Source organism: Marmota marmota, unplaced genomic scaffold, assembly GCF_001458135.2.
Source record: "Marmota marmota marmota unplaced genomic scaffold, marMar, whole genome shotgun sequence".
Taxonomy (NCBI): Eukaryota; Metazoa; Chordata; class Mammalia; order Rodentia; family Sciuridae; genus Marmota; species Marmota marmota.
The window spans coordinates 791131-814829 of NW_026000021.1; the positions used below are offsets into that span (position 1 = coordinate 791131).

A 23699-nucleotide genomic window follows, 5' to 3' on the forward strand; every position below is an offset into this window, starting at 1 on the left:
AAAAAAAATAAATAAAAAAAAAAAAAAAATAAAAAGGACTGGGGATGTGGCTCAGTGGTGAGGTTTAATTCCCAGTACCAAATAAACAAATTAATTTAAAAATGAATTACCTTTTATTTTGGCTATAAATAGCATTGACCCAGTATAGAAAAATTTTAAATACAGATAAAATACAAAATAAAATAGCTCTATTCCCAAACCTAAGATTCAAAGTTAACCACTTATTAACATCCAACATATCTCCTTAAAATCTTGTTTCTAGACATACATGAGATTGAACCCTATGGAATAGCTAATATCCAATTATTTTGATCTACATAAAAAGAAAATTTCATATAATTCAGCCTAACATTTTTTACGTTTATAGCTAGGATCATACTGCCCATGTAAAATATGTATCTGCCTTTTCCTGTCACAATACATCGACATGTCCAAACTTCTTTGAAAACTTTGGAAACCAGCATTTTAACAGTGGTATAATATTCAAGTCATTTTAGTTTAAAATAATTGAGTTAACTATTCTTCTGTTGTTGTATGTTTCTTTTCCATCAATCAATAGTTCTGAAAGAAATATTTTTATATATAAATAAGCTTTTGTTTTTTCTGACTATATTATCTTGCAGTATTCTCAGAAAATTGGGTCCTGGACCCCCAGAGACACCTATATCCCAGTATGCTCAAGTCCTTATATATAAAATAGTGTAGTATTTGTACATAAACCCAAGAACACCCTTCCATATACTTTAAACCTGTGTGTGTGTGTGTGTGTGTGTGTGTTGCTGGGAATCAAACCCGGGGCCTTGCACATGCTAGGCAAGCACTTTTACCATTGAGTTCCAGCCCTCTCCAGTACACTTAAATCATCTCTAAATTATACGTAATTCCTAATGCAGTGTAAATGCTGTGTAAGTAGTTGTTATGCTACATTATAATAACAAGGAATAATAACAAGAGAAAATATTTGTACTACTACTTAGTATAGAAGCAATTTAAAAAAAAAATTCAGTCGTGGTTGGTAGAATCTGTGAATGCAAAACTGGCAGATATGAACAGTACCTGTATTTTCATAGAATTAATTCTTGGAGTAGAAGGAAGATCAAAGGAAATGTATGTTTCAAAGGCTCTTGATAGAAATCTTAACATCACCTTTCAGGGAGATGGAAGCAGGTTTTACTCCCACTATACTTTCATCTGAATAGAATGTTATTGCTTTTAAGTATTTGTTAATTTGATTGCTAAAAAATTATCATTTTAAATTCCATTTACTTGATTCTTTTAAAAACCATTGTACAATTTATTTTTCAGAACTTAAGTGCAGGTCTTCAATTTCTCTATGTCAAATTTTAACTTTTTGCCCCACATTTCAGTCTATGGACATTGGTATCAAAGATGAGCCAACAGTGTGAAGTGGCTACTGAACAAGTAAATGCCCGATTGACTGCATTAAGAGGAGCACAGTGTGCGGATCAGGGAGGTGGTGGTCCCATTCTGCTTCTTCCTTGTTGGAGAAGATATCTGGAGCTTTCAAGCTACGTAGTTCTGGGTATCTTATCTAAGGAGATTGACAAACTAGAGCATACTCATTGATCTAAATAATGAGGAATTGTGGAAGGAGATTAAGAACACAGAATAAATGTCGAGAAGATAAGTGAAGGACAGATGTGCAGAACTGCTTTGTTGGAAAATGACAGACTTCTTTGTATCTTCCTAACTCTTCTATATAATACATCTAATGTTCAAGGTGAATTTAATTTAAATGGCTCCAAAGGAAGAAAAAGCACTCACAGCTGCAATATTAAAGCCAATTTTAGCTTCATATAAGAAAAAAAATCTAACATTTTATACTGTTATGCTCCAGATGACTTCCTGAAAAGGCAGTGAGCACCTTATTCTTACATATTCAAGAGAAGACTTGAGTTCAGAGTGTTGGTAAGGGCTCTGTACACAGTGTACAAGTTTGAATAGGCATTAGAGGATACTCCAAATTTTTCTAAAGTCAAGCTGTTATGATCTTACCAGTTTGTGATGTGACATCCTTGGGGCACAAATGGAATAGCACTCAGGACAGTTGGGCTCAAGCTGCCTGAAGAAGAGGCACTGGGGCACATAAGGGCCAGCAGGTGGGTGGTTGGCTGATACGTGGCTCTCTCTGCAGCATGCCTACCTGCTGAAGCTGAAGGTCATGTACACCGTGGGCTACAGCTCCTCCCTGGTGATGCTCCTTGTAGCTCTCAGCATCCTCTGTGCTTTCCGGTAAGAACATGCTGCCGGTTTTCCATCTTCCAGCCAACTTTGGGTCTTACTTGCTCAGGTCAGAAAGAGGAAGGTGTGGGTGGGCTGGCTTGTCGCCTCTCCATATAAAGCTCACCTGTGGCAAAACATAAAGTTCCTGTGACCACTGCATTCCTTTACTCATTCAACACTTGCTAAGCATTACTGATAATGTGGCCAGATTTTTTTTTTTTTTTAACAAATGTTATTTCTAATATTCTCCCAATGCTATAAGAGACACTTTATAGGTGTCTAGTTTGACTCCTGGTTGCAACAAACAGAAATCTGCCTCAAAACAACTGAAGAAAACAAAGGTGACCTGACCCACATAATTGACAAGTTCAGGGGCACATGCTTTAGGCATGGCTGGATGTTAAGGCAGATGCTCAGAGACATCAGCAAAACTAAGTCTTCCTCCATTTCTCTGCTCTGGACTTTCCTCATTCTCTGGCAGCCTTTCTTCAGAAATGATAAAGATAACCACTAGAGGAGGCAAGTGCTACCAGCTCAGTAAAGCCAAGGGCAAAGTGAACGTCTTCCCCATCAGTTCTAGCAAAAGTCCTGGGAAGGGAGTTCTCATAGGCTCAGCTTGGATCACGTGTTCAACCTCCGAACCAATCAGTACAGTCAGGGATGGAGCGCTGATTGGTCGAATCTGACTCAAACGTGAGGAGGGCGGAGTCTTCTTCCGCAAGAGCTAGAATGGGCTGTCTTTGAGAAATACTGAGTTTTGTAGCTGAAGGGGAATAAGTAACCACATTTTTGGTTCCTACAGCAGAGGAAGCAATTCTGGGAGATGGAGAAAATGATAGGTCAGGGCAGAAAGTACATTGCCCCTACAACCTTCGCTTAAAAAAAAAAAAAAAAAACTGCAGTTATGAGACAATACACTGGACACCTGGGGGTCCCAGGTTCTCATTCAGTTCTGTTCACAGAGACGGGTGAGAACTGGAAGGAGCTGGGGTCAGGAAGGGCCTGGCTGAGTTCCAGCCCCTCCTGGCTTTGGCCCCTATAGCCTTGCAATCTGTCCCTCCAGGAGGCTCCACTGCACCCGCAACTACATCCACGTGCACCTCTTCGTGTCCTTCATCCTGCGTGCCCTGTCCAACTTCATCAAAGACGCTGTGCTCTTCTCCTCAGATGACGTCACCTATTGTGATACCCACAGGGTAACATGGCTGGGCCCCCTAGGGTACAGCTATGCCTGCCTTTTTTGGGGGGGGGCTGTGTGGGTAACGGGGTTGAACTCAGGGGTACTCCACCACTGAGCCACATCCCCAGTCCTATTTTGTGTTTTTTTAAGAGACAGAGTCTTGCTTTTGCTGAGGTTGGCTTTGAACTCATGATCTTTCTGCCTCAGCCTCCCAAGATGCTGGGATTACGCTAGGTCTCGGGCTGCCTCTTAATGTTAAAGAAGTCACTCCATCAGGAGAACCCTACACTATGGCATCCCTGCCAGGATTTGGAATTTTCTAGTCCAGGTATAATGAACAAGTCAGGGCCATTTTAATCATCATCAATGATGCCTCCTAACAGTGGTTGGCACACCCCTTCTTCATTATTTCCATGAAAAGTGAGCTTGGAATGAGTTTTGTTACCCTTGGCTCAGAAGTTCCTTCCCTCTCTAAACTAGTTTCCTCATCAGAAAAATGAGAGGGGTTGAGCAATTTGGGGCAGTTTTCCCGACTCTTCCTTATAAAGTCTGGCAGCCAGTTCCAGAATTTGAACCCAGTTACTGCTTCCCTATGGATGGCTCATTGACCATCTTGACAAAACCCATGTGGGCCTGTGGACTTCTACTCTCTAGAGAATGCTGTGGGCTTGGTCTTCTGACAGGAAGGCCACAGGAGTTGGCTCCGAAACTTGAGGCTCACTGTGGCCTGGCTCCTGCTTCCTATAACCCGGAGCTTTTTCCTTTTGGGTTGATCACCAGAGGGAAGCCATGGCCACCTGACCTGGACTCACCTGCCTTTCTCTGTCCAGGTGGGCTGTAAGCTGGTTATGATCTTCTTCCAGTACTGCATCATGGCCAACTACGCCTGGTTGCTGGTGGAAGGCCTCTACCTCCACACACTCCTCGTCATCTCCTTCTTCTCGGAAAGGAAGTGCCTGCAGGGTTTCATAGCCCTTGGATGGGGTATGTTTCTCCACAGTGTGGTGTCTGTGCAGCACTCAGGAAAGGGCCCTAAGTAGAAAGGATTTCTTTTCTTGATCCAGCTCCACATTAAACTAATTTCTGTAATCTTCTGCAAGTTGCTTGATGTTTGGCTCTTTCTAGTTTATCTGTTGAGTGGGAAATAATAGCTAAAATTGGGCACCAATTTCTGGCATCTGAGTCCTTTTACAATGTGGTTCCACCCAATACTTGTGGCCTCATCTTCCATTTATATGTCATCTTTCTTGCTTCCTTTCTGAATCACGATGATTTTGACTGCTAGTGTCAAGTCTGGCTCAGGTAGACTTTAAACATAAAAGAAATTAATTGGCTTATGCAACTAAAAAGGCTGGGGATCGCCAACTTTAGACCAGGATGAATCTAGCAGTTTAACAGTGATTCTTTCTGTCTCTTAGAACATCAGATTTATCCTTCACCTGCAACTCCCAGAGTAATTGCCTATAGCTTTTGGGCTACAGGCTTTTTATAACCCAGCTCCAATGAGAAAGAAAGACTATGTCCCAGCAGTCCCAACAAATATTCTAAGATTCACTTGGATTGGACCTCTTCAATCACATGCACATCCTTGACCCAATCATAGAGGCTGAAGGACTGGAATATGCTGATTGGCATAAACTGCTCAAACCACGTGGCTTCCCGAAGGAAGTTCACCATTTATTTTATAAAAGGGGAAATGATAGCAAGATAGCCACCTGCAGGCCCCCATTACATCTCTTCCTCCTTGCCTTTCTGGTCAAGGAACTCCATTTCTGGTCAGGCATATATGCATCACTTAATCATCATAACACCCCAAAAGCTTCTCAGAGACCTCAGCTCAGAGATGGAACATACTATGCTCAATTCACACCATACACAAGAGCAGACCCAGGATCCAAACCAAGGCTTGTTAACATCCAAAGCCTTTTAATTTTTACTTTATCATTAACAAACTTCCATCCATTTACCTATCCACCCACCCATCTATCCATCCTTCCATCATTCATTTGATAAAGACATGTGTTAGTTACCCACTGGGTTCTAGTCAGAGAGCCAGGTTCCTGTGATGATTCCCAGGCCTACAAAGACAGTATGTGTCCCAGCCATTAGATTCATTCAGTTTCTTCCTGTTCCTTTTAATTAAGAAGGGTTCCTGCCAGGAATGCCCTCCTGTGCCTTTTCTGCTTGTCTAAATCCTTATGTGCAAGGGCCTGGTCTCCCCATCAGACCAGCAGGGAGGCCACCTGAGCTGGCAGAGTACACTGCTTCTAAACCTTGGCAGCCTGATGAGCGCATGACCCTCAGCCAGCAGGGGCTGTAGGGCTGTACAGATGTCTGTCTCTGGCAGCAGTCCCAGAGGCCTGGGGACCAGGGACTTGTCTTATGCAGCTAACTCTGACAAAAAGCACCTAATTTGGAGCTCAGCTCTTTGAATTTTGAAGTCCAGATCTGCCAGGATTAGCTGTGTGGACATGGAGAGTTTTTCCTCTATAATATCAGGGTCAAAATTTACTCAACATCTTTGAGCACTTCTTTGTGTTTGGAGATTATAAAAACATGGAAAAAAATTATCCCCAAGATAGAAGTTACCAAAAAAATTTACCAATTCCATGGCCCATGGTAAATTTGTAGTATAGTAGGGGACAAAACTGCACTGTGAATGCTAGGGACTTAGTTCAGTGATAGAATGCTTGCCTAGCATATGAGGCACTGGGTTTGATCCCCAGCATGGGAAAACAGAAGCATTATGATGATATCTCTATCATGGGGTTTTTAAGAGGCTTACATGAAATAATGAGAACATTTCTTTCTTGCTCAAGTATTTATTAAGCATCTATTATATGCCAGACCCTGTGCTGGGTGCTGGGGACTACACAGCACATAAACAAACAATGATCCCTTCTCTCCTGGCCTGTCTGCCTGTGAGGCCCCAAAGAGATGGTGAAGGGATTCAGCTCTTTTAGCTGTCCCTCCTAATAATTACTCTCATGTTTCTAAAGACTCTGCTATTCTTTCTTGATTTGAAGTATTATTGGTTACCTCCTTATGATGAAAGATAAGGATATAAAATTTTTTATCCACTACTCTCATTCTTCCATTGTGGGTATTCATAATATTCAGTTAAATCATATTTACATTATTATATCTATGTAAGTATGGCTTACTGTTGAGCAATATTATTTCAATGTGTGAGGAGACTTTCAAATGCAAAAATAGTGGCCCCCTCCTCAATTTGTACTGGCTTCCCCAGGGATAAGTTAATTAAATGAGTACATGCTGCCGTAAAATTAGAAGAAAAAAAAATCCTTTTTAAATATGGAAACTTATCCTAGTCCCATATACAAACATTTTCTGGAATTTTCTTCCAGCCTTTATTCTACTAGCAATTTTTTTTTCTCATGTTGTTGTGGTCATTTCTTATGAAGAATTTTGAGTCTTGCTTCTTTCCCATGAACACACAAGCATGTTCTGAATTATTTCAAATCGTCCACATTTTAAATTACCATTGTAAATACATTTGACCAAATATCTATTATTTGGACATTTCACATTTTTCTAAGTATTCACTGTGTGTGTGTGTGTGTGTGGGGGGTGTATATATATATATATATATATTTTTTTTTTTTTTTTTTTTTGAGACAGGGTCTCGCTATGTTGTCCAGGCTGCTCCTGAACTCATGGGCTCAGTGACCCTCTCCTCAGCCTCCCAAGCAGTAGGGAGCCCAGCACCACTGCACCCAGCTTCACTATTAGAAATAGCACAGTGATGAATACTCTATGGGCAAAGCTTTTTTCCCTCTATAATACAAAATCCCAGCATTTGGATTACTGAGTCAAAAGAAGTGAACCCATTTAAAGTTTTTAATACTTATTCAAGGTTTTAGTTTTTCAAAGTGTCTGAACTATCACGCTATGCCCCAAAAAGAATGATAGCTCAGCTTTTCTAGAAGATGAACCAAGCTCCCACTTGGTCCATGAACCTGAACATGTGGTAGGTCTGATGATTCTGCCTCAGAATCACTGCGGGGTGGCACATGTCCAACCCGGCTTGCTGGGCCCTAAAGTTTCTGAGTCAGTGGGTGTAGGGTGGGACCCAGTTCTGTGCATGTCTATCAAGTTCCCAGGTGTAAGGGAATGACCCCTGCAAACCCTGCAACCTCATGGGTTGAAGGCTTGGTCCCCAGTACGGCAGAGTTCAGGGCTTTTAGGAAATGCTGGATCATCAGGGCTCATCACTGGATTAATCCACTGATGGGTTCATAGCTGAATGAACTATCAGGAGATGGTGCAAACTGTAGGAGGTGGGACCTGGGTACTTGGAAGGAGTGTGTCCTTGGGAGCATGCCCTTGGGGACTATCTCTTGTCTCCAGTCCCTTCCTCTCACTCTGTTTCCCAGCTGCCTTGAGGAGAGCAGCCTGCTTGGCCACACCCTGCCTGCCAGGACTATCTGTCTCACCACAAGCCCAGAATTGTTTAGTGAATTAATATTGCCTACTACTTGATCATATCTACGTAAATATTGTTTACTACTGAGCCAAGTGGTACTGTAAGGGCCCAGCTAACACCGGAGGAAGAGACCACCAAGAGACTGACTTTATGCAATAAGCAGGGGGGGTTTATTGAGATTCCAGCATGCTGGGGCTCCGTGCCCACTCGAGAAGGGAAAGCAGCCCAGAGCCCAGAGCCGGGGTTGAACAATGCTTAAGTACACTTTTTTGGGGGAGGGCGGGGACTTTACATACATCACAGTCTCCTTTAACAAATCACCATACACCGTGGGAAAGTTAAACAACAATTCTTAGACTTGATTAGTACATACATTGGCGGGAACAGGGCTGGCTGGAGTGATAGGTCATTCTTAAGGAGGGGGTTACATTTAAACTGATTGGTTTAGGCCCTGAGGTGTGTACGTGCTGGACTGCACAGGATCTTAGGCCATAAATCAACTAAATGGCCAGTAGGGCATTGTCTTAACTGCCTCGGGAATTTAACCCATGCTTTGCAGTTTGAAGCAGGTTTACAATGCCTGGTCCTTTACATTTTAACTCAGGCTTTGCAGCTTAGAAACTTTACCCTTTCAGTACACAACAATTATCCTTCCGATTTATTTAGCATTTTATTTTTCCTGGAGTTGAGTTTTTTTTATTTGCTTATCAATATTTTATTATATCACTTTCATTGATTCTCCTGAATTCTCTGAAAAACCCTCCAGTACTATTTTCCAAATCATCAAATGTTAACAGGAAATCTCAGTGCCTATATGTTTTGTCAACCTAAATTTTGAGAAAATCAGAGAAATAAAAAACAATGACATTTCTTGGGGAATGGCGTTGGCAATGGAAATATGTGTGCCACAGTAAACTGTGACTTTGTTCAAAGAGTTGAAACCAGGAGGCGTTTTTTGTTTTTTTGTTTTTTTTTTTTAAAAAGAGGGAGGATTATATGAGATATAATCTTTGGCCACGGTGACTAATAACAAGAGTGGCTCCCTCCAAGGTGAACAGTCCCTGGGCAAATGTCCTTGTAGAATTACTTCTTGTAGTCGCTGTGCAAACTTGCGGTCCTGGTAGAGTCTTTTTTGACACTATCAGGCAATTATGAGCAAGAACCTTTTATTTCTAACCTCCCAACTTTATTTATTTTTGTTAGGGTTGACCTGGTGATTCCACTTCAATTCCAACAACTTTTATGTTTCTTTCCATTTGTTCCTGCTGTATTAATTTCCTATGGCTGCCTAACACATTGCCACCAAGTTGGTGGCTCAGCACAACATAAATTTACTCTTTCACAGTCCTGGAGATCAGAAGTCTGAAATCAAGGGGTTTGCAGGGTTGACTGTGAGGGACAATCTGGTCCATGCATCTCTCCTGTTCCTGGTGGTAGCTGGAAGGCCTTGGCATTCCTTGGCTTATAGCCACATCACCCCCATTTCTGTCTGTCTGTCTGTCTGTGGTCTTCTTCCTCTACATTTCCTCCCAGCATGTCTTCTGGCCTTCTAAGTGTGCCAATTGAATTGGAGTAGGGGCCCACCCAATTCAACAGGACTTCATCTTAGCTAATTACATTAACTACGACCCTAACTCCAAATACGGGCACCTTCCAAGGTTCTAGTTAGACCTGGATTGGGGGGTACAGCGCTATTTAACCCAGTATATCTGCTACTGTTTTTTCTAGAGCTTTTTTCCCCTCCTGCTTGACTGGGTCTGGTGGTTTCCTAGACTTGCTCAGCTGTCTTAATCTTCATGCAGACAATTCTCTTCACCTTCTGTCACAAATCCTATTTCCTTTATTTCTTGTCTCCTTCTCTTTTATTTCCTCCCTCATTGTGTTGGAGCACATCCTCCAGTATCTGTCTGACAAACAGGATCTGGAGGAAACATTTTATTTATTTATTTATTTATTTATATTTTTTATTTTTTGCATCGCACATCTGAAAATGTCTTTATTCTACTTTCACAACTAATTTGTCATTTTGCTGGACATAAAATATCAGGTCAAAAAATCATTTTCCTCTCAAGTTTCGAAGACTTTGTGTTTTGACCTCTGGTTTTATGGGGGGTGCCGTGCCATTCTTGAGATTTTTTATTTACCTTCCTATGTATAAAATGCAAGGGCTGGGATGTAGCTCAGTGGTGAAGCACTTACCTGGCATGCACAAGGCCCTGGGTTCCATCCCCAGCACTGCAAAAAATAAATAAGCAAACAAACAAATAAATAGGGGATTTTCTCTCTGTACTTTGCAATGTCGGGTGGGGGATGTGCTCCAGTGCGGGTCTCCTTTCATTCATTTTGCTGGCATGTGGTGGCCCTTTCATCTGCAAACTCTCGTCCTCATTTCTTGAAGATGATCCTGGATTATCTGATGAATCATTTCTTTCCTTCATTTTTTTCTCTTTTCTGAAACTCCTTTTAGTCAGATGGTGCATGGCCTGGAAACAACCTCTAATTTTCTAATTTCCTACTTTGCATTCCATTGTCTTTTTGCTCTGCTCTCTGGGAGATTCCTAGTCTTTATCTCCCAACCCATCTTTTGAATGTTGTACTTGGTCACCCTGTGTTTAGTTTCAAAGCCCTCTGTCTTACCCTCTGATTGCTCCTGGTTTGCAGGATCCTGTCTGTATCTTGTAGGCACCATCTTTCCTGTCCCTCTGATGATATTCCCAAGAGTCATTTGTTCAAGCTCCTTCTGCTCCTGGCATGGTCTGTTTCTCTGAGTTCCTTTTCTCTGGTTGTTTTGTTTCTAGTCTTTTATGTAATCGGAGGTGGGTGACTTGACTTTGGCTGAGTCACTTTGGAACTGACCAGAGGCGCTGGAGAGGGGCTGGGAGACTGGGCTGAAGTGGCCACTGTGCTGAAGGGTCCCCAGCACTGTTGATTTTAGGCCCCTTTTTTCTGGGGCTGTTCTCCAGGAAAGAATCCTTTTACGTTTTGGGTGTGGTGAGACGAGGGGGCTGGGACCCAGTTGTCATTCCTCAATCAGCTTTCTCTGTTCCTAAATGTAGTGACACCTCTTGTCCACTCCACCCTTCCTTCCTAATCTTTGTGCTTCTTATTATGCCACTTTTTTTTTTCTTTTTTATTTCTGTGGCATTGAGGATAGAAGCCAGGGCCCCCACACACTAGGCAAGGATTCTGTCACTGAGCTATAACCCCGGACCCATTTCTGTCTCTTTGCTGTCATTTTGGAGGGGCTTTGGGGAAAAGAGAAATAAATATATAAGCTCAGTTTGCTGTCTTTAAACAGAAGTCAGGAAATGTTCCCTATATCTTTTAAATTCATGAAAATTTTCTCTTGTCTGTGTATTTTTGTGTAAATATGGCAGTGATGGTTTACCTTACCAGTTAGATGATTGAGCTTCTTACAAACCAATATTTTAATAAAAATCAATTCCAGTTCGGGAGGGGGGACCCACCAACTGTCTCCACAGGCTCCATGATTCTGCCCAGGGGTCCAGCCCCCTCTCTCCTCTGCAGAGGTCCTCTGGAGTCTGGCCTAGGCTCCCAGGATACTCCTAACCCCAAGCAGCTTTCAGGATCCATCCAATCCTGCCTCCACTCCCAGAACATTCCAGCACCTTTGAAACATGTGGCTACACAGAGACACAGGATGGCAAAGGGGTTTCTGTGGGAACCAAATCTTGGCACTGGCTCAGCACCTGGGCTAGAGTCGACCTGTTCCTCTGTTGAAGTCTGAGTCCTCTCTTCCCCCTTCCCAATTTGTTTTTAACCCTCAGGTTCTCCAGCTGTTTTCGTTGCTTCGTGGGCTATCACCAGGCACTTTCTGGAAGACATCGGGTAAGTGGTTGGAAGGAGAGTTACCAAGAATTTGTAGACAGAATTCCGTCCCCCACCAATTCAGCCAAACTTGAATTGAAAAATGAAAAATTTGTCTGCACTGAAGATGTACAGACTTTTAGTCCTTGTCATTATTCCCTAAGCAATATAGTAGGATAGCTATTTACATTGTATTAGGTATTCTAAGTCATCTAAAGTGTACAGGAAAATATGTGTAGAATTATATGCAAATACTATATGATCTTATTGAAGGGACTTGAGCATCTGTGGGTTTCGGTACCGTGGAGCATCCTGGAACTCATCTCCTGTGGATGCTGAGAGGTATACTTGACATTGTCCCTTTCTTCAAACAGCACGGTTGAGCTTCTAACAAACTAATATTTTAATACAAATCAATTCCAGTTCAGGAGGGGGGACCCACCAACCGTCTCCACAGGCTCCATGATTCTGCCCAGGGGTCCAGCCCTTGGAGCTATCTAGGAAAGGTCTGCTGTTTCAGATGAGAGGCCACAGGCGAGGTCTCTGGAGCTGTGCTTCTCACTCTCCAGGTGTGTTTCCAGATGGGCCATACCTGCAGTCTCCTGGCCGCCCTGTCTTTGTGCCTGCAGGGTCAGCTCTGTGCTTAGATCAGGGGCCAGACTGCTGTACTCCAGGCAGCTGCTGCTCAGTGGAGGACACCTCCCTCCCCTGCATGTTTAAGAGCCCTGAGGGTAGCACCATTCTCACCTCCAGGGTGTGGCAGTGACCTGGACAAACCAGAGCTCTGGTCTTGATCTATAAAGGAGTGAAGTGCAGGTGGAATAAGCCCAGGGGGCCCACCTGAGGGTGAGCACGGGGAAATGATTTTGAGGCAGCATGGTAGGTAGGATGCCACCAGGTCAAGAAGTGGGCTGGTGGAAGAGGCTTGTATGTGTCTTATAGTTCAAACTCTGCCCCAAATAATGAGAAATCTGGCTGATTACAGGTTGCACACCTGCAGTTTCAGCAACTCAGGAGAGGGAGTCAGCATGTCAGCATGGCTTGATTGAGCCCAGGGTTTGGAGGCCCCCTGGGCAATGAAGTAGGTGGCCTCCTGCTTTAAAAAAAAAAAAAACCTCCCACCTTTCTAGAACAAAATGAAAAGTTCTATTAGAATTTCTCATTTTCTTTGTGGGAAAAAAATTTCCACCTCTCTAGAAAAAAATGGAAAGTTCTATTAGCACTTCTCATTTCCTTTGTGGAAAAAAACAAAAACAAAAAACCCAACCAATTAAACCGTGTTCCAGTTGCCTTGGACTAGGCGCATCTCTGGATGATCAGGTTCCCCTCATGCCTGATGTCCTGGGATCCTGAGGTCCCAAGCCAGTCACCCATGCCACCTCACTCACCAATGCTCTCTGCCTGGCCCCTTTTGACAGCTGAGTGTGCCACTGTGAGCCCCAGTGAATTCTGACAAGCTACTTTGGGATCCTGGGGTCCCCGGTCTCTTAGGTTCCAGCAGATTCCATGGAGATAGGTGGCTGCTCCCTGTGCCCCAGCAGTGTTCATAGCTACAGGAGAGGGGCAGGTTCTAACAGTGCTGGGCACACAGCTGCAGGGCTTGGGCCACAAACCTGAGGCTTTTATGTCCTGAGGCTTTTATTGCCTGGGGAACGGCATTGGATGGTTAGTCCATCTTCCCCCTCCTGACAGTGCTCCTTGTCCCTCCCTCCCTCCGTCCCATAGGTGTTGGGACATCAATGCCAATGCTTCCATCTGGTGGGTCATCCGAGGGCCTGTGATTCTGTCCATCCTGGTGAGTGGCTGTCTTCCCCTGAGCTGGGGCCCAATGGGACTGATGGAAACAGTGACTGGCCCATGGGGGTAGAGGACCTGGAGGCGGGATTCCTCTAGATGCCAGTGTTCCCCAAGGAATAGTGCTGGGCTATGAGTCCTAGTTGCCTCTAATCCTATGTTTTGTGGCAAGTGTTTTCCCAGCCCTTGGCAATTCCTGAGGACAATGAGAGTGAGGGGCTGGGTGATTCACTGTCCTTCTGTAAAATGGGGCTGGAGTAGGTGGGGGAGGAGGGAAGGAGAGGAGCTTCCACATGAGCAAATAACCTCCCAGCATGGGCCACAAGGGTGGGAAGAGAGGGCGCCAAAGAAATGAAGAGACTCTAGGACCCATGCCTATAATCCCAGAGAATCTGAAGGCCAAGGCAGCCTCTGCAATTTAGCCAGACCCTTTCTCAAAATAAAAAATCAAAAAGGGTTGAGGATGTAGCTCAGTGGTAGAGCACCCCTGGGTTCAATCCCAAGTATCCCCCCCACCCTCCCACACACACACACAGAGAAAGAAAGTCCAAACTCCATTCCTGCCCTTCAGGAAGTTATGGTCAAGTTGGTAGAAGGCTTAACAGATGCAAGCATTTGGCCTTTTATTCTACCCAGGGCCTCAAGCATGCTTAGCAATGGCATTGCCACTGAGCTCCATTCTTAGATCCCTTTTAAGATATTTTAAGTGCTCTGGCAAAGTAACATACAATAATAAGGAATGAGTGGCAATCAAGGGTAGCTTCCTGGAGGTGGTGATTGAGCTGCAAACTGACCAGAGGCTGTGAAACAGCCGTTTTTAAAGTGTGGTTCTAGACCAGCAACTGCAGCTCTAGCTGGGAGCTTGTTAAAAATGCAAATTCTTGGATCCACACCAGACTTATTGAACCATAACCTTTGGGGATGTACCCTAAATTCTCAGAACTGAATTTAGAGCATGCCTGGGTTTAATTCCAAGTACCATACACAGGAAGGAAAGAAGGGAGGGAGGGAGGGAGAAAGGAAGATGGAGAGAAAGAAAGTTAGCTTTGACACTCCCTGGGAGCTTATTAGAAATGCAGACTCTCAGGCCCAGCCTGCCACCTGCCTTTTTCAATACCCCAGGGGGATTCCAAAGCACTGAGAATATGAATGATCTGCCCAGAGGCTGAGCAAGTCTAGAGCCCTGCAGGCTAGGGTGCAAGGGAGTGTTTCCTCCAGCCTTTGCCTCTAGAAAGGATTCTGGGGGGTAGGAGTGAGCAGCAGGGTGGGCCATCCCAGTGTTGTCTGCAGTGTCTTCTCCACCCTCAGGACTAGGGGACAGGGCCAGGAGAAGTATCTGGGAAAGCAAGACACCTTCAGCCCACCTTCTGCCTTGTGTTTTGCAGATCAATTTCATCTTATTTATAAACATTTTAAGAATCCTGATGAGAAAACTTAGGACTCAAGAAACAGGAGGAAATGAAGTGAACCAATATAAGTAAGTGGAAAGCAAAGACCCAGGCATGTTCTGACTGTCAGCAAGCATTTACAGAGTACCTACTGTTTACTCAACTGTTTCCAGAAAAAGAAAGAAAAGTGATAGACTGAGTTCCAGTGAAATGGTGGGGATTGGGCCTGATTATGAAGCCTCAGACACTGTGGTGTGGGAAAATCAAGAAATCTCAGCCAGGAAGTCTGGAAGCACAGATGTGACCCTTAAGGCCAGGCGAGGGACCCAGATTCAGACAATCTGTGTAGCTGTGCATGTTGTTCAGGAGAGAATAACCTTAGCTCTCATCACATTTTTCAGGTATATCAAAAATACTTAAAACCTTTTAAGATGTTAAAGAAGATGTGTTAGTCTGCCAGGGCTGCCATAAGAAAATAACCACAAACTAGGGGCTTAAACAACAGAAATGTACTTTCCCACAGTTCTGGAGCCTGGAAGTCCAAGATCAAGGCTAAATGTCTTCTGAGGTGTCTCTCTGTGGCTTGTAGATGGTCACCTTTGCCCTGTGTCCTCACGTGGTCTCCTCTCTGTGCACAGGCATCCAACTCTGTGGCCCAAACTTCCTTTTCTCATAAGGACACAGTTGAATTGTACAGTGGTCAATCCTAATGGCCTCGTTTTAACTTAATCACCTCTTTAAAGACCCTGTGCCAAAATTTCGATTGCATCCTGGTGGTTTTAGCTTCAACATATGAGTGAGGAGGCAAGAGCCTCCAAGATATGATATGGTAAGGACAAGTTAGCATTTAATGGAGTCTTTCTCCATGACTGTTGAGTTCTGAGAGTCTCTCAGTAGCCAGGATCCTGTCAGACTCCCCACAACATCCCTGGAGCGACAGACTCTGAAGTCAGGTAGAGCTGGAGGTCAGGGTAAAGTTACCAGATAAAATACAGGATGCCCAGTCACATTTGCATTTTGGATAAACAACAAATAGTTTGGTTTTTTTTTAAGGACTTATTCCCTCTAACTTTTCCATTGTGTATATGAAATTCAGATTCGACTGGGTATCTTGTATTTTTATTTGCTAAAGTTGGCGACACTGATCTTGGAAGAAAACACAAGAACTTCTCCTCATAGGTATTTATTACCTAAGAAAACAAAGCTGGGTGTGCTCAGCTTAAGTTAGACACAGAGTGACTGTAACACACATATATAATTTATAAACAAAAGTTATTTGAGGGGCTGTTTATGTATTTACTGATGAGACCCATGATCAGAAAGTCCTGGGATAGATCACGTGTTGGCGAGTGTTGTGTCTGAGTGCAGGGTGTGTGGGAGTTAGGAATTTTCCAAAATGATGAAAACAGGAGCTGGGGGCCTGGCTCAGTGGGAGAACGCTTGCCTGGCATGCGAGGTTTGATCCACAGCACGACACAACCAAACAAAAACAAATGGAAAAAACAATGCAGAAAAACAAAATAGTTTGGGGACACTGGGGCCAAGCTCTATGCAAATGGGCACTAGATGAGATATGCCCTTGCTGACAGGAGGGGGGCCGGAGGGAGGCAGCACAGGAGTGACAGTGTGTCCCTGTGTCCCCAGGCGCCTGGCCAAGTCCACCCTCCTGCTGATTCCCCTCTTCGGTGTCCACTACATCGTCTTCGCCTTCTCCCCCGAGGATGCCATGGAGGTCCAGCTGTTTTTTGAATTGGCCCTTGGCTCATTCCAGGTGAGCTTTGGGGTCTGTGGCTGCTGGTGAAAAGGGCAAGTTTTCTATTTCCTCTGAGAGAAGCAGAGGGGTCCGTGACAGCAAGTCAGCCAGTGCTGATGGTCAGTGGAGACCTGGGAAGAGACCTTATTTGGTGGAGACCCATAGGACTGCCTGTGCTTTGTGACCCTGAGTGGGACTCAAAGTCCCCACCAGTCAAATGAGGGTGGGAGATGAAACTAAGAGAGACAGAGACTGACTGCAGGGACCACAAAAAGGAAAAGCCACCCAGCACTCTGAGTTCAACTCTCCATCCCATCTGCAGTCTCATTAAGGCAGACATCCTACAGGAGGATGAGCCCGGTGGGAGCGCGCGTTTGAAAGACAACAGTTTCCATACTGGGAAGAACATAGAAAATCCCCAAACTGAGAAATCCACAAGTAGCAGCATCAGCATATTTATTTAGAATCAGTTAAGAGAGTTCAAGTTGCCTTGGAGCAACAGGAAATGGGGGCGGGGGTGTTAGGAGACTATTGATTTTTTACAAAATAAGAATTATTTGACTTTTAAAAGCAATGTGCATGTGCAACTTATTAAAAACAAAAATCTGGCAAGAAAAGAAAATGAAGAGGGGGGAGAAGAAGGGGAGAGAGGGAGAGGGAGAAATGAAAGCCAGAGAGTTTATTTGTCAGAGCTGACAAATGAAGGCCATCTCTCTNACACACGAGAGAGAGAGAGAGAGAGAGAGAGAGAGAGAGAGAGAGAGAGAAAGGAAGGGAGGGAGGGAGGGAAAATCACCTACCTAGGAATTCTATATGATGTTGTGAAGTTAGAAAAGGAAACAGGTTCAGGTAGAAGGGAGTCTTAATGCAAATCCCAAACTTTACAATGATATTTATTTATTTACTCAGAAATTTCCTTAAAAAAAAACAAGGTGATGTCACTTTTGAGAAGAACAGTGGTCCCTTACCACTCATAGGTTCCAGGGAGGACACACAATTGGGAGCACATCATTGCCTTCCCTGTGCCTTCAGACCCTACCCCAGCGTGTCCCTTCTGCCTCCTCTGAGCAGCAACTCTGCCTAGGGCCCCTGCCAATGTCCCAGATCTGCAGAGGACCAAGCTTCTGGTGTATATGACCCACGGTTCTCTTCCTCCTGGGAGTTTTCACCCCTGCTGGCTCCTGGGCCCCAATTCAGCAGCTGACGGACATAAGAGCCACTTGTGTAGAAGGACTTGACCTGGCTCATGAAAGTGGTAGTGACCATGTGGAAAGCTGGAAGACCAGATCTGCTTTACCACACTGATGGGGACTTCCTGTCCCTCAGAGTTGGGGCTATAGACTACCTAAGCAAAAGCCATTCAGCTTCTCTATGGGAAAATGTCCAAGAGAAATCCAAAAGCACTTTCCTGATTTTCCCACAGAAATTCTTATGAAGAAAAGGATTATTAAAATTGTATAGGGCTGGGATATAGCTCAGTTGGTAGAGTGCTGGCCTAGCATGCACAAGGCCCTGGGTTCAATTCCCAGCACCACCAAAAAAGAAAAAAAAAATTGTATATTTGTAAGTATAGTGTATACAGCCTTATATGTATGCAGGTAGGTAAACAAAATACATATATGTATGCATATGTGAAAATTTCTTTCATATATAAAAGTGAAGAGAACAGATTGAGTCCTGCAGCTCAGCAATATCTATTCATGGCCTTTTTTACTTCATGTTTATTTTTACAGATAACCCCCCATCTTTTTTTTCTTTTGAGATGAGATCTTGCCAAGCTGCCCAGGCTGGCCTCATACTTGGGGTCCTCCTCCCTCAGCCCCTCGAGTTACTGGCATTACAAGTGTGCATCACCGTGCCTGGCTGTGCCCTTATCTTTTTAAGTAAATCCAAGACATCATTTTCTTTTTTTCTTTTCTTTTTCTGTGGTACTGGGAATTGAACCCAGGGGAGTATTGTGAGGTGGCTAGCACCTCATAGGGTAATTTTTCCTGCTCAGGAGGGGATAAGCCACCTGAGAAAAATATAGTCTGAAGTAATTAGTGAAGAAATAAAAGACAAAGTCAGAATTAGTTTTAAAAGCAGAGCACCTGAAAGATTCTTCCAGTCCTGATTAGGAACTGGAATAGAACAGCTAGAACATGGCTCCTTTATTTAAGGGGGTACATCAAAGGCAAGGATAAGGTTTCAGGGGTGGAGCCTTGCTTAGGTGTCTTACAGTCAACAGGTTGATAGGCCACACCTCTCTCTGAGAGACTGTGTGGCTATGTGGCTGCAGCAGGTCACCCCATCTTCGGAGCTGTGTGGAGCCCAGCAGATCTGAATAGGAACTCATATGGTCTTACCAGCTAGATTGCTGCTGCAAGTGCCCGGATACCAGCTTTTCCTATTCATTGGCTATGATGCCAGTTTGGTCCATGCACACTTCATGGATGGCTCCTGACAGGGGAGCTCTGAAAGACAAGGGTTTAAAGAACACACACAACCCAACACCATTATCCCTCTCACAGACTTATTAAAACTAAATGCATTAACTCTTTCTGATTGTATAAATAATACTTGCTTATTATAGATAATTTGGAAAACAAAGAAAAGTTAAAATGAAGAAGAAAAAGGGCTGTGGATATAGCTAGACTCTGAGCTCTATCTCCAGGACTGCCAAAAAAAAAAAAAAAAAGGAAAAGACCACTTCTTCATGTCATTAAAATTTGGCTAGTCTTCATTGTTAATGATTGCATAATAACTAAAATTTAGTAAACTTGCTGGCCATGTGTGAGGCCTGCTCTATCTACAGTTGAGTGCATCTAACTTTTCTTCACCCAGAACTCCTGCCCTCCCTTTAACAGTGAAAAGGTATCTTTGGACCCAGGGCAGGTGAGGTCTGGGTGACCTGGGTCTATGAGATGGGCAGCAGCTTCAGCTAGACCACCAGCTCTGGGCCACGCACGCACAGTTCTTGCTGGAAGACCCCTCACCCGTAAAGTGGCGGTCCTCATACCCCCCACCCAGGGTTTAGTGAAGATTGAATGAAGCACCGAAGAACCCAGAATTCCACAGTTACTCAGGGCAGGCTGTGCTGCAAATCCAGGTCCATATACACCAAGCCCATCACAGCCGATTTACCTGCCGGGCATGTTAAAATTACACAGCCTGCCTTCACATGCCTTTCCGTCCTCTAACAGTGTGCTTCAGCCAGTTCCAGTGTCTGGCAATCTTGTTTTTTGGGGGACTAGGGATTGAACCCCAGGATACTCTACCATGAGCTACATCCGAGACAGGGTCTTGCTAATGTGCCCCCAAATTTAGAAGCCCTGAGTAAGCATTCCTGCCATTCCATGAGGTGGGCAGCAGCTCTGGGCCAAGCACACACAGTTCCAGTCTTGCTGTCACTGCAGCAGTCATTGATGCCTGACATTCTAAAGCAAACCCATGTAGTTTTGTCACTGACTCATTAAAATGCCATTATCTCAGGACTGCGCATGTAGCTCAGTGGTAGAACATACACTTAGCATGCATGTGGATTCAATCCCCAGCACACACACACACAAAAGCCTATATATATATGTATATGACTGAGGAGTCATATGTATACCAAGCCCATCACAGAGGAGCTGTGTCATCACTTTTGGGGTCATTTCCCATGTGGTAAGTAGCTAAGGGCAAGCCTGCGTGGGAAGAGGACTGAAGATGAGCGCCTAGGCTTCTCATGAGGGACGAGGAAGAGCACTAGTCGGGGCAGTATGGCAAGTCCTCTAAGGAAAGGCAGGCTGACCAAGGTGTGCTCTCCCCACTTACGGATCTGCAGGCCTCTTTGACTTGACTCAGGCACCCCAGACTGGAGCCCCTACTCTGGCAGAGCTCCAAGGACACCATCAGGAAAATCCAGCTCCAAATCCAGCTCCTTCCAGGGCAGGAGGGTCCAGATAGGCCCAGACCTCCCAGGCCAGGGAACATGAAACGCTGACTAAGGAGATGCACCCACCTGTCTCCTAGGCAAGAGGCCAAGTCCTACTGTTGGCTGGCCTGGGCCTGTACATGGTTTATTCCAAACACATATTTGTTCTTCAACATGAATTAGTCCTCCAAGTCTCAGTGTCTCCAAATTCCTAGCTTAGCTCAGAAATGAGACCACTCTAGGCCCAGGGTCTCCCACTGGACTGGCCCTGCCCCTTCACAGTGGGGTAGCAGCATACATCCTGCTGCTCTTAGATGGTTCACTTGATTCAGGTGAGCTTCCTGGTCCCTGCTGGCTGGGTTCAAGTTAATCCCCTAAATTACAGTCACTGAGTGTGTTTGAGGCACTAGATGTCAGGGACAACAGGATGAAAGGCATTCACAGTCTGTGCTGGATGGTGCAGGCCCAGGCAGGCACACTGTGTGGGCCCAAAAGAGGTGATACCACTAAATCAAGGGAGATGGGGAAGTGAGCCTGGAGTTGGGGATCACAGGACTCAGACTGGAGGTCAGAGGAACTGTCCAGGCCCCGCTGCCCCAGGCAGATGCTGAGGCCCTGTACTAACGCCTGCTCTCTCTGGCAGGGGCTGGTGGTGGCCATCCTCTACTGCTTCCTCAACGGAGAGGTGAGTCTTCTTGGGCTGCCACTGGATTCCAGGGCAGGAGCTACCTAGATCCAAAGGGGGAAGAAAGGGCTATTTGTGGAGGGTGGGCATGTGGTCCGCATGGCCAAGGGGCTTGACCAGTGTTTTAGGAGTCTAGTCTTGCTAAGAGCAGCCGATTTACCTGCTGGGCATGGTAAAATACTTCCCAGGCCCTGCCCCCAAATTCTGGTTCAGCAAAAATGGATTCTGTGGGTCCAGGTTGGGTCCTGAGACAAAGTGTTCCTTAACAAACACTCCAGAAGATTCTTATCGGGTAAGTTTTAAAAACTTGGGGGAGTATAGTTAGGCACCCAGTGAGACCAGGCTCTGGTCTGCTCAGCTGCTTGTTCCATGGCTGATCTGGGTCACTGTCCCTCTCCAGCCTCAGCCTTCCAATCCTCCAAGGCCTCAAAATGGGTATGGACTCCCCGGGGAGGACTCTGGCCTTGCAGAGCATTTGGGTCAGGACAAGAGGCTCCAGACACACAAAAGCCATGAAATCAACATGGGTTGAATAGGATCTGGCACCCAAACACAGCCTGTTCAGGTTCACCAGACTTGAATGGAAATGACCTCTGATGTTTTCCAAAAGTTAAGCATCAAGCCTGGCCTCAAAGGTCGGACTGCTCCAGTCGGGGATTAGGAGGGGAGTGTCTGTGGAGCAGTTCCCGGCTCCCAGGTAAATTCAGAGCCGGGTGGCTTCATGAGATTAAGCAGACAGTTGTGTCAGTGGGGTTCTGAATGTTTGAGTTCTGCAGTTTGGGAAACAAACCGCAAGTTCTTTCTTTGGGACATAGTGTCATCAAGAGGCAGGTCCAAGTGCCCAAGATAGAGGGAGCCCTCAGTACCTATGGGACACAGGGCTGGCAGGTAGTCTAACTGGCTGGCAGGTGAGAGACAGTAGGACCAGTGGGGCACAAGTGGCACCACTGTGTGGAGGCCCTTGGGAGTGAGCCAGGCTCGAGGCACCAGCTGCCCCTCCCTCCTCGGCTGACGGCTGGTCTCTGGCAGGTACAGCTAGAAGTTCAGAAGAAGTGGCGGCAGTGGAATCTCCAAGGCTTCCCGTTGCGCCCTGTGGCCCTCAGTTTGTCCTTCAGCAATGGCACCAGTGGCCCCACTCATGGCACCAAGGGCAGCCCTTCAGAGCAGAGCCGGGGCATCTGCAGGGCCAGCATCATCTGAGAGGACGGAACAATGCCGACCGTGGACAGAGGTTAAAGCAGGTCCTGGGAGGCTGAACACTGCCTTGGAACAGACCTGTCTCCCCAGCAGACATCCTGTGCTCTCCTTGTGGCTGTAAATGTCCCTCCTCCAGGCCTGGGATGCCTCAGAACTGAAGTGACAAGGGCACCGTGAGACAGGATGAAGGCCTAGGACTTGGTCTGTGTTGCTCTTCTGGGAAGAGCAGTTCAGGGGCCCAAGAAAGGGGGCGGGGAAATAAATGGTACCTGGGAAAAGGTTTGCTCTATTTGTCAGTCTTTTTGCCCTGCCAACACAGAGAAGGGAATATGCCCTGGCTCGTTCCCTGGCAACCCACTGCAGGAAGAGGGCATTTTCAGGGACAAGCTTAGAGGCTCAGAAAGAAAGGACAGTCTAGGTCCTTGGCCCAAGGCAGATTCTGTCCATCTCCCTTTGCAACTAACCTGGCTAGTAGCTCTCACCACGGCCTTTAGACAATAGATAATTAATCTGATAAAGTCACAGGGAAGCCTCAGGACCCTTGACCCTTTTAGTACCCTGACATGGTGTGAGGCTTACCAGTATGGATTCATGTGGGTAGGGGGGGGAGGTGCAGTAGCAAGATCAGCATGATCCCACTATAGATGATAAACAGGTTTACCAAAGCCCTGGGCCCTGCTCAAGCTACTCAGCAAGGAGGTGGCAGTTTGGCCCAAGGCCCTTTACTTCAAATGTGCATGCTCAAGGCTGTCTAAACTCTTCCCACTCCCAGGCAGGGTTGGGCAGGGTCTTTCTCCCAGCCCCACTAAGCTCCTGGGGTGGTTGTCTTACCCTTCATTCTGGCTCTAGTTTCCTGTGAATTTATCTGTACTGTCTGCCCACATAAGGATGAAAGAAGACAATATACTGGAATCCTTTTACAAAACAAAACCTCACAGGAAGCATTCTGGAGGGAAGTGGAAACTACTTAGTATAAAGAAAAAAGCATCTTGCTGAGGGGCAACCAGCTCTAGTCCTGGCTTTGGGTGGCTCTCCTGTCCTCTCCCTGAAGACAAGCAAGTCACCTCTTTGCACCTTACAGACCACTGTAGGGTCCCACTTTCCAGGATAAGATCCAGCCTGTGTGATTGACAAGCTCTGCTCTCTGAAAAACCAACAGCCCTCAGAAGGGGCTGGGTATCTCTCCATGTTAGAGCACTTGTCTAGCATGCACAAGGCCCTGGGTTCCATCTTGGCACCACGAAAATCCTCTCAGGTGATCGCCATGGACTCCCTGCATCTTGATAGT

General features: G+C 45.4%; 1 protein-coding gene and 1 long non-coding RNA gene across 2 annotated transcripts in view; one reads left to right on the plus strand and one right to left on the minus strand.

The window, feature by feature from the left end:
* Sctr (secretin receptor) overlaps positions 1–22691 on the plus strand; it is a 64856-nt gene extending 42165 nt beyond the window's left edge. The window contains exons 5-13 of the mRNA XM_015501699.2: positions 2156–2253; positions 3308–3440; positions 4255–4408; positions 11660–11720; positions 13425–13494; positions 14879–14970; positions 16526–16652; positions 21173–21214; positions 22244–22691. Coding sequence (XP_015357185.1) covers positions 2156–2253; positions 3308–3440; positions 4255–4408; positions 11660–11720; positions 13425–13494; positions 14879–14970; positions 16526–16652; positions 21173–21214; positions 22244–22414 — 948 coding nt within the window. The 3' untranslated portion in view covers positions 22415–22691. The remainder of the gene's footprint in view (positions 1–2155; positions 2254–3307; positions 3441–4254; positions 4409–11659; positions 11721–13424; positions 13495–14878; positions 14971–16525; positions 16653–21172; positions 21215–22243) is intronic.
* On the minus strand, positions 17512–22248 carry LOC125618880. Its single transcript, XR_007350257.1, has 2 exons — positions 20617–22248; positions 17512–19087 (listed from the first exon to the last, which is right to left on the minus strand). It is a non-coding gene; the product is annotated as an uncharacterized LOC125618880 (long non-coding RNA).
* Positions 22692–23699: the final 1008 nt, after the last annotated feature.